Source organism: Triticum aestivum, chromosome 2D, assembly GCF_018294505.1.
Source record: "Triticum aestivum cultivar Chinese Spring chromosome 2D, IWGSC CS RefSeq v2.1, whole genome shotgun sequence".
NCBI classification, from domain to species: domain Eukaryota; kingdom Viridiplantae; phylum Streptophyta; class Magnoliopsida; order Poales; family Poaceae; genus Triticum; species Triticum aestivum.
Window position 1 is genome coordinate 336123041 of NC_057799.1, and position 14545 is coordinate 336137585.

The 14545-nt window shown below is 48.1% G+C and overlaps 1 protein-coding gene across 1 annotated transcript; it reads left to right on the top strand.

Annotated features, from left to right (window-relative positions):
• The first annotated feature begins 8891 nt into the window (after positions 1-8891).
• Positions 8892-10212, top strand: LOC123053033 (LOB domain-containing protein 40). Its single transcript, XM_044476408.1, has one exon. The coding sequence runs from the start codon at positions 9112-9114 to the stop codon at positions 10021-10023; it is 912 nt and encodes a 303-aa protein (XP_044332343.1). The 5' UTR covers positions 8892-9111; the 3' UTR covers positions 10024-10212.
• The last annotated feature ends 4333 nt before the right edge of the window (positions 10213-14545 follow it).

Here is a 14545-nt window from a genome sequence, read left to right on the forward strand (position 1 = left end):
AATGAAAGGGTTGAGGAAATAGAACCAGATAGCTCGGTGAAGACAGTGATTTGGTAGACCAGTTCCAACTGCTGTGACAATTGTACGTCTGGTTGGAGCGGCTAGGTATTTAAACCTGAGGACACACGGTCCTCACTGTATTCTCCTTGAGCTAAGGTCACACAGACCTCGCCCAATCACTCGTGGTAAGTCTTCAGGTGACTTCCAAACCTTCACAAACTCGGTCACTCGGCGATCCACAATTTCCTCTTGGATGCTCTAGACCATGACGCCTAACCGTCTGGAAGATGCACAGTCTTCAAAGGTAACAAGCATCGGATCCACACAGGAACAATCTCTTCAGTGATGCTCAATCACTTTGGGTTTGTAGGTGTTTGGGTTTGGGTTTTCCTCACTTGATGATTTTCGCTCAAAGTCCTCGGAGGATGGGATGCTCTCAATGACAGGTGTCAATTTCTCTCGGAGTAGCCAACCAGCTAGTTGTTGAAGGGGGCGGATATTTATAGCCTAGGGAGCAGCCCGACATGATAAGACATAAATGCCCTTCAATGATATGACCGTTAGGTGGGTAAGATATTTTGGGACAGCTGGCACATAGCACAACAACGGTCATAAATTTGAGGTTCAAATACCTCACGGCTATCATGTTTCTCACTTGTAGGAAATCCGCACTGGCGAATTCCTAACTCCCCAGTCAGAACAAATTCCTCAGAGACCAGAAGAACTTCGTCTCTGTCACTGAAGAAATTGACTGAACTGTATGAGATTTCCAACGACTTCACTCGAAGGGATTGGAAGGTATTGAGATGAGCATCACATGGCAACTTTTCCTTAGTTTTCCTCGACCCCCTTTAACAGTACGTTGTTTCCTATGACTCAAGAAAGAGAAAATGAAACTATGAAAATAAAAGTCTTCACGATTCATGTTCCTCACATGGATATCAAGTCTTCACGGTCACACCAATTTCTTCACTTTCAAAGTCTTCAGAAAGCCAAAGTCTTCAGTTGAAGACATTCATTTTTAGGGGTCGACTTTCTCTGTAAATATCAAACTCCTCATAGACTTATAGACCTGTGTACACTCACAAACGCATTAGTCCCTTAACCTATAAGTCTTCAATACACCAAAATCACTAAGGGGCACAAGATGCACTTACAAGAGAAAAATCTAGTATCTTTTTTAGCCCGAACACGAGTCTGGTTACAAAAGCAGAAATTTGTCAAGAGTTACACATTGATACATAAGCAATATTGGATAAATATCTGGGGCTCCCTGCCCTAGTGGGGGCTGATATAAGTGACTACTTCAACCACTTTGTTGAAAGAGTATGGGAAAGAATTGCAGGATGGATGGAGAAACAACTTTCCCTTGGAGGGAAAGAAGTTCTTACTAAAAGCAGTAGCACAAGCAATCCCAGTATTTGCAATGTCAGTGTTCTTGATCCCAAAGGGTGTGTGTAAAAACATTATGGAAAATATTGCAAGCTTCTGGTGGGGAGAGAATGAAGAAAGGAAGAAGATGCATTGGTTCGCTTGGTGGAAATTGTGTGTGCCGAAAACATTGGGAGGTATGGGCTTCCGTGATCTTCACTCATTTAATTTAGCCATGCTAGCTAAACAATGTTGGAGGCTTGTCACATGTCCAGATTCTCTATGTGCCAAAGTGATGCGAGCCAAGTATTACGTGGATGATAATTTACTCCAGGCAGGACCTAAAAGGGGGTCTTCATTCACTTGGCAAAGTATCATGTCCAGAATCCAAATATTCAAACGAGGCTACGTATGGAGGATTGGTGATGGAATGGATGTGAATACATGGTCAGACCCTTGGGTCCCTGGGAGTCCAGATAGGAGAGTGGTTACACAAAGAGGTCAAGTTGTCTTAACAAAAGTTAACGAACTCATAGATCCAATGACTGGACAGTGGGATGAAATACTAATCAGATAATTACTATGGCCTATTGACACGACAAGGATTCTCCAAATACCGCTCAATATGTCGGCATTCAATGATTTCATTGCTTGGCACCCCTCTAATACGGGGATCGTTTCGTGTAAGTCTACATACCAGGTAGAATGGAACCAAAAATTTAGAACAAACCTGTTGCAACATAGCACGTCAGTGATCAATTCAGTGTGGAAATCGCTCTCGGAGCTTTCGGCCCCACCAAAGGTTCACATCTTTCGCTGGAGGAGTTTGCATGGGATTGTACCTCTCAAATCTATCCTTGCAAATCGTCATGTGGGGTCAAATGGGCAGTGTCCCATTTGTAAACAAGGCGACGAGGACATAAAACACCTATTGTTCTCTTGCAACATGGCAGTGTGGTTATGGTTTAAACTGGGTATCTATGATCTGATTACTGCAGTTGATCAACCTCATCTTTCAGGTTCAGAAGTGCTCGAAATACTAATACATGGGCATAGCTCAAACATGTCGGGGGCATCATCTGTTGGGACTCATGAAGTATTTGCGCTGACCTGCTGGTACCTATGGTGGTTAAGGAGACATTTTACTCATGAGGGGATCACACACCACCTCGGGCTAAGTGCCGTATCTATTCTGGCAATCACTGTGAATACAACAAACTGTATGAAAAAAAGTTGTCTGAACCAGAACTAAAGTGGACTAAACCAGAGACAAGAGTAGTCAAGTTAAATGTGGACGCTGCATTTTTTGCCAATGAGGGAGATGGGGCTACAGCTGCTGTCATCCATGATCACCAAGCTAATTTTTTAGCGGCCCAATGCTCATTTGTATCTCATGCATCCGATGTTAGTAATACGGAGGCAATGGCAATGCTAGACGGCTTACTACTGGCTAATTCTCTAGGATGCAATGTGGTGGAAGCAGAATCAGATTCAATGGAAGTCGTCAATGTTTGCACAAGTGCAACACAGTGGTGGGACTCAACGGCTGCTATTTACGCACAATGTCTAGATACTGCAAATCTTATTGGGAAGGTCAAATTCAAGCACCGTAGAAGAGAAGCTAATGGTGTTGCTCATGCCCTAGCTAGGCATAGTTACTTAAATAAATCTTTTTGTATTTGGTCAGATGATCCGCCTATTTGGATTATCCCTGACCTTGCAAACAATGTAACGGTTATTTTATTTAATAAAACTAGTCATGATGATCTTTTCCTTAAAAAGAAGATTCAAGTGGCAATCCCGTCCAAATTTTTTGGGCGATTATCGCGGTCAAAATTAAAGTGGCAGCCCACTGTCCACGCCCATCATAGACGCTCGCATATACTAAAACTGTCGAGACGGACCAAGGTCGCGAGATGCGCATCGAATGGATCTAAGATTATTCGGATCTATTGCAAAAACTCGTGGTTCACCAAATAGATTTGTAGTTTTATTTAAGCTCTAAAGCCCAATGTGCATGTGTTTGCCTATGTGTCAAAGGCGCGGAAAAGAAATCTACTACCATCAGCCCATTATTAAAACTTCCGATATTTCAACAGTTCTTTTAACACAGTACACTCATTCCTATGAGCACCTTGAGTGATTGAGCCTACATATCATCTTTAGATTCACGAAGTCGCATAAAGGCACATACGTCTTCATAGTTAATGAAAATGTCTCCTTCCACTGACGAGAAAGCCAGAAATAAATTCAGAAAAATGTAACCACCGATGACAAGTCTAGGGCTTAAACCCTGGTGGATTGGTTCCACCACAAGGAATCTAAGCATCTGAGCTACGCCCAATTCACCTTATATTTAAACAGCCCCCCATTATAGTTTTCGTTACCCTTGATATGATTGAAATAAACCATTAGTAGAAATCTCTAAATATATGTAAAATAAATAACAGCAAATTCGAAAAAAATAGGAAGAATTAATAAGAGAAGCCCACCGTACAGACGTGTGAAATAGATTAACCTGAGAAGAGGAGATCCACTGTCCATCCTGTCAAAAGAGATACTGTATAATATTCCCGCTGAGGAAGAGAATACCAGGAGGCAGGACATGATGGGAAGGAAGGAGGAGCTGGAAAGCAGGAGAGGCAGGTACCACTCCAAGGAAACCGGAAAACCAGCTTCCCAAAACCGTGGATTCGTCCATCAGTATGAACGTGCATGCGAACCAGGAATCTGATCGTGGACCCGGAAGTGGCCAGCTCTGACAAAACCCTTCACACCAAATATTCGATCGACCGATCCCAACGGGGTAGCTAATCAAGCCGTCGGGTACATGCAAATTGCATTACTTTAATCTGGACGTACAGGGCAGGGCTTTATCAATAGATGGAGTACAAAGCACACCTTCCTCGCACATTTCTGTGCCTAGGCTATAACCAATGTATGCGATCGGTGTACTGAACCCGTGATGCAGTGCAATATATCACACATCCCTATACCTTTTGTTTGAGGTCTCTAGTATACGAACAGGGCAAGAAGCACAAGGAGAGCCTAGCAAGGTACTATACGTACTATACGTGTATCGCTGTGAATACAATGACACGGCGTATGATTAAACAACGACCGACTAATTGACCTGAGGGCAAGCAGGATAAGCACGGCGACGGCGACGAGAGGCTCGAGAGGACGAAACGTGGTATCACAGGGAGAAGCAGCGTGGGGGATGGAAGGGAGTAAAGAAAGCAGCGAGGGCCATGACCGCCCATGGTTTGGGCAAAGGCAAAACCGGGGCAGCACTGGCTGGATTCCTGGAAAGCGGAGCCGCGGAGGGTTTCCACAAAACCGGGAGCGGAGCCAACGAAAGGCCCCCTCTCCCTCCCACCCTCACCCTCGTGGGGCCCTGCCGGCTGCCGCAGGGTTCGGCCGTTTGTTTCCAGCGACCTCTCGCCGCAGCGCGCACCTGATTCCATTCCTGCCTTTTACGTGGTCATCCCCGAGACGCTGCGCCACGCGCCGAATCTACCGCACCGCGTTATCATCATCGAACAACTGCGGGGGCATGGCCCACTGTTACAGTAAACTGGCGCCCTGTTTCTGCTCTCCCTACAGGGTTTTGGGGGAAGAAAAGTAACCAATCCACACAAGACAGCAAGTTTTAAGGCGAAGCCAATTTTAAAAAAAAAAATCTATATGGTTGGCCGGCGAAGCCTGGAGGAGAGAGTAGGCCCTAGCCCACAAGGGATAGGGAAGGATGTCCTTTCTGATTTTAATCCTCACGGATACAGTGTTCAGACGTATAATTGGCGGTGGACAAGCCGTCGAAGAGCACCCAGAGGTTGATCGACAATGCCAGCACCTCGTAGAACCACGGGCTAGAGGGGGAGCATGTCTTTGCGAACCTCGTTGGAGAGGCGAGTTCTCCCACTAGCTGCCCGGGCCAGCCCGATGTTTGCTTATACGGGGCTCGAGGATTCGATGTGTGTCACCGTGGAGGAGCTCAACAAAGATGAAGCGGGCCTGTGTCCACGCTTTGACGGAGTTGGTGCTAGACAAGTTCCCTTCGATGTCATCGTGGAGCCCTTCCACTCCGGCAACGCGCCTGCCAATGGAAGTTTTCAATCGCATTTCCTTTCGTCGTTAAGTGTCTTTACTTTCTACCCCCTTCTGACTTCTCGAGACCATTTAGGAGCTTGCGGGCTTCATCGCTTTCATGTTGGAGCCCCTGTTGCCGGGGTAGGCTTGGACCCGATGATGGCGAAGATGCTAGAGCCAGAGCCGAAGAGGGCCCCCGTAGCCCGTTGCTCGCCTACCAAGAAAAGGAAGATCGTCACACACCCAAGGAGGAAGAGGGCAATGATGACGATGGTGACGAGGAGGAAGGAGATGACAAGGAGGAAGACCAAAAAGGGCCCTCCACAGAGGAATGTAACTCTGAGAAAGAAGTTTGGTGGCTTCACTGGCATGGGGTCGGAAGAGGGGCCGCAGAGAGGAAACTTTTGCAGGCCCGGCGTTGCTGGAGCGAGAGCCTCAGCTAGGTTCTTCAAGGATCCGTGATCCCATCGAAGGGGCCAATGTGCCTCCGGTGCTAGCAGTTCTCCTCATTGTGGCGAGCCCCTGAGGAAGCACAATACTATTTGTGTCGAGCTGGTAAGTCTCCTGTTTGTGACTTAATGGTTTTCTGTAAAGATTGCCTTGCCTTGTGTGCTGACCTTTTAGGCCTCGCGATTCCAGGCCTGCTTGCTCCATCAAGGAGGTCACCACGACTGGGACCTCCACCCCGCGTCCACTAGTGACGGATGCCCCCACGACCGGCTCACAAGGGCCTTGAGAGGCGATCAGGGTTCGACGCCTGAAGCCGTGATCTCAGAGGCATGTAAGTGTAGAGTTTGTACCTCCTTCATTAAAGTGTTGTAGCAAGTAGCTGTGGTACTTGATATTCTTATGGCGTCTGCTGTTTCGCCTCCACCCGTCGATCCTGGAGGCCACGGTACTACCTTCCCCAGAAGCGCAAGTCATAGACCCACCTTTTCTTGGTGAGGACGGGGCCAGAGCTTCTTTGGCTGGCTCGCGGACGTCGCGTTCGGGTCCGGTATCGGAATGGCCGGGACTAGTACCCCTAATGCTTTGGCACTGCTGGCGGCTTTGCTTTGCAGTTCATCTTCTGGAGATGGCCATCGAGGATGTTGAGGAGCGACTCTGCCACCTGGTGACACTGGCGCAGAGGATGAGGGTCACCCTTGGTACTGTGAAACTCCTGGGCCATGAGGCCAGCCCACTGCCAGGCTTCCTGTCCGATGGGCCACCCCAAGTCTGTTGCCCCGTCCGCAACAGACATCACGATTTCCTCGCGGGAACATTTCCCTTGCGATCACTAGAGCGGTGGTAGTAGTCCTCCATGTAGGCATCCATGGTAGGAGGTGTGTCATCGTCGTTTGTGCTCATCATGTCACTATCCGATGACGATGAGATGATGTTGGCGAGACATCGGACATCGTGGTCCTGCTCCTTTGTGTGTCGTACCGCCTTGGCCATAGCAGTATCCTTTTGCATATGATGCACTCTAACTCTTCGATGGCGAGCCGAATTGCCTTCGCGTTCTTGCGGGGAGGCGCCTCATGTCCGTCTCCGTGGTGGTCAATGATCGGCGGAAGACATCGCGGAACAGCTTCTCGTCCAAGTCGACATGCGCGGATCTCGCGCGTGTGCGGGAGAAGCCTACCCCCATCGCCCTCTATGCACCCTGCTGCCTCTCGCGGCGGGGGGCTTTGGCCTCCTGCTCTGACATCCTCATCTAGTGGCTCGACGCAGGCATGAGCACCCAACGTTTCCTGGGAGCAACTCGGGCTAGAGGGGAAGGGGAGTTGCGTGCCTGACAGTGGATCTGGAGTGACATAGACCACGACGAGCCACCGCGCTCGGCCTCAATGCCTCGCCGAGACACCAGAGACTACGCGAACGATGTAGAGCTTGATATGCCACCAGTATCCACCCGAGAACGCTTGATGGAAATGCAAAGTGCGAGCTCCTCGTCGCTCAGAGCCTCGCTACAGGAGCCTTGCTGTCAGAGCCGTCCTCCTTCAAGAGCCCGTCATATTAGATGTGATTAGACTTGTTGCCAGAGGAGCTCCTAGAGTGCCTGTCGGAGTTGACTATAGTGGAGGAGAGGGGACGTGAATGAAGGGGAGGATACCGAGAGGGAAGCAAAGCAGCCGAGTGTGGACTTTGACCAGGGCTTCGTCCAGTGATGTGGTATTTGGAAGTCGTGGTGGGCCATAGCATACATGGCGGACGCGTCCGGACACATCTGGACCTCCCCATATCCACCCCCATATTATGCTATGCATGAGTGTGCGGGACAACCCAGATGTTTAGGTTGCGTTCGCTGGTCCGGTGGGGTGATAAATTTATGACCGGAGAGGCCACCCGAACATTTTGCACTGGTACGGAGTGTCTGGTTGTAGATGTTCTGAAATAGTTTGGGACCATCTATATGTGAGGTACATGGAAACATTTCAACCATTAGTCAATTTTCTCACGAGCCGTTAGATCTTAATCCAACGGCCCAAAACAGATCATCACTATTCATCTTCAACTTCCCTATCTCTTCTTCCTCATGCAAACCTCTAGCTACCTCGCCCCAACCGTCGGCCTCCACCACGCGTAGACGATGAGCGCTACCGCGTGCTGTTTCACAACGGCGCCCCTCTCTCCCCACGTCGTTGTTAGCCACCACACCGACCACCCCTCTACCCCTCCGATCTGGAGGAACCCCAACGACCCCCTCCCCCCTCGACCGCCTCCCAGTTAAGTTTCTTCCTCACCTCCACCACCGTTGCTGGCCACTGCCTCGGTCATCCCTCTCCCCCCTCTCGATCTGGACGAACCCCGACGGCTCCCCGATCTCCTCCCCCCAAGTTTCTTTCTCACCTCAATCCGGGACACGACAGCTCGCCGCCGCTCGCAGCGTCGCCCATGCCTCCGGAAGGTCCTGGCTCGGCCTCAGCATGGCCGACGCTCATCGCTGCCACTCCTCACGCCATCCCCACCTTCGGCATCCTGCATAATAGAAATAAACCGACGCGAGGAAAAAATTTCAGGCACCTAAGATTTAGCAAAAGCCCAAATAATTTATGCAGTGATACGTAGTACTCCCTCCGTCCAGAAATACTTGTCTTATAAATGGATAAAATGGATGTATTTATAATTAAAATAAGTCTAGACACACCGATTTTTAGGACAAATATTTTCGGACAAAGGAAGTACATATAGATAAATCAAAGGGCGCTTGAATAGTTGGTTGGTTGGATTATGCAAGAAAGTCCACCTGGAAAACCAGAAGCCGGGCAAACCCGGGGACGGAGAGAGCACCCACGGTAATGGGAGGGATGTTTCGCTAGGGGGGATGCACCCCCGTAACCAGTGGAAGTAAACAAAGACAGTCAAGTACACGTACCAGTCATCAAATTGCCTCCTCGGACTCGCGACGCGGCCAATACCCTAATACCAGCACCACCCCGTTCCCAGTTTTCGCAAAACCACTGGCGCCGTCCCGCTCTCCCTTCTTCTTTATATCATCACAATCAATCGCTCCTGGATTGCATAGCTCACATCACATCAATACATCACCACCACCCTCCTCTCTCCTCTCCCTCCCTCTCTCCTCGTAGACACCTTCTTCTCCTTCTAGGTTTCCTTGCCTGTGCAGGCTCCAGCACGTACTACACTCAAGGACCGACGACGACGATGCGGCTTAGCTGCAACGGCTGCCGCGTGCTGCGGAAGGGCTGCAGCGAGGACTGCAGCATCCGCCCCTGCCTGCAGTGGATCAAGAGCCCCGAGGCGCAGGCCAACGCCACCGTCTTCCTCGCCAAGTTCTACGGCCGCGCGGGGCTCATGAACCTCATCAACGCCGGCACGGACGACAGCCTCCGCCCCGGCATCTTCCGCTCGCTCCTCTACGAGGCCTGCGGCCGGATCGTCAATCCCATCTACGGCTCTGTCGGCCTGCTCTGGTCCAACAACTGGCAGATGTGCCAGGCCGCCGTCGAGGCCGTCCTCAGCGGCAAGCCCATCGTCCAGGTCTCCTCCGAGGATGCCGCCGCCGACCGGACCCCGCCGCTCAAGGCGTACGACATCCGCCACGTCTCCACCTCGTCAGCCGCCGACGGGAGGCTCCACAAGGTCGCCAAGCCCGGCCGCACCCGCTTCAAGCGCGCGTCCTCCGCCTCGTCCCACCACAACCCGTCCAGCGACTCCAACAACAAGCCGCAGCCGCAGCCGCGGGCGCCCACGGCGGAGGAGGAGCTGGATCGTCAACACCGCAAGGAGATGCAGGAGGGCGCGTTCCAGCGTGCTCCGAGCCACGAATCCTCCGACAGCCGACACGAGGACCCCGTGGAGCCACACTGCCAGCAAGAGGCGTCCGCGGACACGGAGGCCGAGGCGGGGTCGCACGTCAGCCAGGCGGAGCAGGAGCAGGAGCAGAGCACAGAGCCGGCCGCAGAGCACGCGGAGGAGGTCGAAAAGGAGGAGGACGAAGAACTAGGGCTCGAGCTCACGCTTGGATTCGCTCCCGTCGCAGCACGGCCGGCCGGATTTCACCTGAGCGTCCGGACCGCGGCGGAGCCGGCTTTCGTCGGGCTCCGGTTCCTCTGAAATAGGGGGAAATTTTAAGCACATTTACCTTGTGAAAACATAGAGAGCTATTTGATGGACTCTTTTATCTTTAATTGGAAAAAAAAATTAGGTCCGTTAGTTCGTTTTTGTTTCATGGTTGCAATGAGTGTACAGACAATAGCTCCGCATGGCCAAGATTTTTCCAATAAAAAAATGTGTTTTGCAGTCTGTTCTACTGGTGCATTTTGTCAGTCCAGTATGATTGGATCGTGAAATCTAAGCGTTCTAAGCTACGGTTCTACGGCTTCCTGCACGCACTGCCCTTGTCAGCTCCAACGTCATTGGAGGTCTCTGGTTCTTTTACGTCCGCTCGGTGATTTCGGATGCTAAAAATGATGGGTCTCTGCAATGCTACTCCCTCTGTTTCTAAAGATTTCAATACAAACCACATACAAATGTATATAGACATATTTTATAATATAGATTCGCTCATTTTGCTCTATATGCAATCTCTTATTAGAATCTCTAAAAACTTATATTTAAGAATCGAGGGAGTACAATACAATGCTACAATGGCGTCCCGTCCATCTTGAAGAAGGACGAAAATGGACGATGCATGACTGCATTGTGGATGCTTGCATATGCCACGACCGCAGATTTGTGGGACAAGTATCTCCGGAAGTCTACATCTGATGTCTGAGAGCACGTGCGGAGATGTTATGATCAGATTTTTTACTGCGGTGGTCAAGGTGTTTGGACCTAACTACTTGAGAGAACCAACTGCCACGGACACCGAAAGACTCTTGGCAATGTCCGAAGCAAGAGGTGGCCTTATTTGCTCGGATCTCTTGATTGCATGCACCAGAGATGAAAGAACTTCCCAAAAGCTCTACAAGGGCAATATGAGGGCCATGTTAAGAAGCACAACATCATTTTTGAAGCAGTTTCATAATCACATGACATGTGGATTTGATATGCTTTTTTTGACATGTCTCGATCTCACAATGACATCAATGTACTACAGCAGTCTTCATTGTTTGCTAGGTTGTCTAAAAATTAAACTTCTTCTTGCAACTATACTGTCAATGGGCATGAGTACAAGATGGCTACCATATGGCTAACGCTATTTATCCTTCGTGGGCTACATTCGTCAAGACTATCTTTGAGACAATAGGTCAGAAAAGACCTCACTTTGCCCAAAGACAAGGAGCTAGAAATCACGTGGAGAGAGCACTTGGAGTGCTCCAAGTCTGTTTTCCAGTTGTCTGTTGACCTGTTAAACAATGGGATCTGGAGACATTCTGGGAGGTGATGACATGTTGTGTGATTATGCACAACATGTCGTGGAGGATGATGGTGAAGATGTTGCTGCTGTTCTGGAATTTGAGAACATATAGAGGATCCTACCCAACTTCCACATCAGAATCCGGCCATATTTGATTAGTTTGTTCAAATGTATCAACAAATTCGCGTTGCGCAACTCATGAAAAACTCAAGGAAGATTTGATTGAGCATATATGAGTAGTTAAAGGGAGCAACTAGAACACATGTCTGATTTGAATTCAAGTTTGAACTATATTATTTGAAAACGATTGTACTACTTAAATTTGAACAACTATTGATATGCTATTATTTTGAGCCCTCGGACTTAAAAGAATAATAAAGGCAAATTTTTAGGGGACAATTGCATGGCCGACTTTCGTATCACTGTCCGCGGACAAGACCGCGGTCAATACAATGTCCGTTTTGGGGGACCGACGTTTTCGATACCCTAAGCTCCTTGACACGTAGCCTCTTGGTTGCTTGGGGTGTGACCGAGGCGATGATTAGGCTAATTTATTGGTGGGGCAATGGGCTGCGTCCTCGACCTAGCTATATATGAAAAGCTCTTCGTCATAACCTTCGTAGTAGTAAGTTAGGGGACCATAGTTTGGGCTGGTTTTACGGTTGGTTGGGGGGGGGGCGACTGCCTAGGATGGCCTTGCTGAAGCTCCACCACTTGGTGTGACCTGTGGGTGGGTGATACGTCTCCAACACATTTTTTTGATTGTTTCATGCTATTATATTACCAATCTTGTATGTTTTGTATGTCACTTTATATTGATAACCCACAAGTATAGGGGATCAGTTGTAGCCCCTTTCGATAAATAAGAGTGTCAAACCCAACGAGGAGCTAAAGGTAGAACAAATATTCCCTCAAGTTCTATTGACCACCGATACAACTCTACGCACGCTTAACGTTCACTTTACCTAGAACAAGTATGAAATTAGAAGTACTTTGTAGGTGTTGTAGGATAGGTTCGCAAGATAATAAAGAGCACGTAAATAAAAACTAGGGTCTGTTTAGGTAAAGAAACAATTATGTTAGTTTAACGAGTGTGGAAAAATGGTGCTAGGAGTTGCGGAATTGTCCCTGAGTAATTGACTACGTTACTAGACCGACAGCAAGTTTTATGTGGGAGAGGCCACTACTATCATGTCATCCCTTACTTGGAATTTTATGCACTTATGATTGGAACTATTACCAAGCATCCGCAACTACTAACGTTTATTAAGGTAAAACCAACCATAGCATTAAGATATATTGGTCCTCCTTCAATCCCGTATGCATCAATTTCTATGCTAGGCTGAAGCTGCTATCACCCTTGCCCTCCAATACATAGTCCTATCAACATATAACTAACCCTATGGTGTGATCCACACGCGCTCATATGATGGGCACCAAAGGACAGCAACATAACCACAAGCAAATTAAACCAACCATAGCAATTCACCAATCACCGATAGGACAACAAAAATCTACTTAGACATCATAGGATGGCAACACATCATTCGATAATAATATGAAGAATAAAGCACCATGTTCAAGTAGAGGGTACAGCGGGTTGCGGGAGAGTGGACCGCTGTACGTAGATGGGGGAAGGTGATGGAGGTGTTGGTGAAGATGACGGAGGTGTTGGTGTAGATCGCCGTCACACGATGATTGCCCCGGCGGCGTTCCAGCGCCACCGGGAGAGAGGGGGAGAGAGCCCCCCTCCTTCTTCTTCCTCGACCTCCCCCTAGATGAGAGAAGGGTTTCCCCTCTGGTCCTTGGCCTCCATGGCGACGGAGGGGCGGGAGCCCTTCCGAGATTGGATCTCTCCCTCTGTTTCCTTTTGTTTCTGCCTTCCCAGATTCTGGCCTTTCACCGTTTCTTAAATTCCTGGAGATCCGTAACTCCGATTGGGCTGAAATTTTAACACGATTTTTATCTGGATATTAGCTTTCTTGCGGCCGAAGAAGGGCACCAACTGTCTTACGGGGTGGCTACAAGCCTCCTGGCCGCGCCCTGGGGAGGGGGACGCGCCTCCAGGGCTTGTGGGTCCCTCGGGCATCGTCTCGCGTTGATTCTTTTTCCCAAAAATCACATATATTCCAAAAAATTCTCCGTAAGTTTTTATCGCGTTTGGACTACGCTTGATGTGGAGATTCTGCGAAACAAAAAAACATGCAACAAACAAGAACTAGCACTGGGCACTGGATCAATATGTTAGTCCCAAAAATAATATAAAAAGTTGCCAAAAGTATATGAAATTTGTAGAATATTGGCATGAAACAATAAAAAATTATAGATACGACAGAGATGTATCAGCATCCCAAGCTTAATTCCTGCTCGTCCTCGAGTAGGTAAATAATAAAAAAGATAATTTCTGATGTGGAATGCTACCTAGCATAATCTTGATCATATAATCTAATCATGGCATGAATATTAAGAGACGAGTGATTCAAAGCAATAGTCTATCATTTGACATTAAGACAATAATACTTCAAGCATACTAATAAAGCAATCATGTCTTCTCAAAACAACATGGCCAAAGAAAGTTATCCCTACAAAATCATATAGTCTGGCTATGCTCCATCTTCATCACACAAAGTATTTCTTCATGCACAACCCCGATGACAAGCCAAGCAATTGTTTCATACTTTTAATGTTCTCAAGCCTTTTCAACTTTCACGCAATACATGAGCGTGAGCCATGGATATAGCACTATAGGTGGAATATAAGGTGTTGTGAGGAGAAGACAAAAAAGAGAAAGTCTCACATCAACTAGGCAAACCCAGCAATCGATATCGATGCAAGTGAGTAGGGATTGCCATGCAACAGATGTACTAGAGATATATGTGTATGAAAGCTCAAACTGGAAACTAAGTGGGTGTGCATCCAACTTGCTTTCTCATGAAAACCTCAGGCATTTGAGGAAGCCCATCATCGGAATATACAAGCCAAGTTCAATAATGAAAATTCCCACTAGTATATGAAACTGACAACATAGGAGACTCTCTATATAAAAAACATGGTGCTACTCTGAAGCACAAGTGTGGTAAAAGGATATTAATATTGCCCCTTCTCTCTTTTTCTCTTATTTTTTGTTTTTTGTTTTTTGGGCTCTCTTTTTTTGCCTCTTTTTTTTGTCCGGAGTCTCATCCCAGCTTGTGGGGGAATCATAGTCTTCATCATCCCTTCCTCACTGGGACAATGCTCTAAAAATCATGATCATCACAATCTTATTTACTTACAACT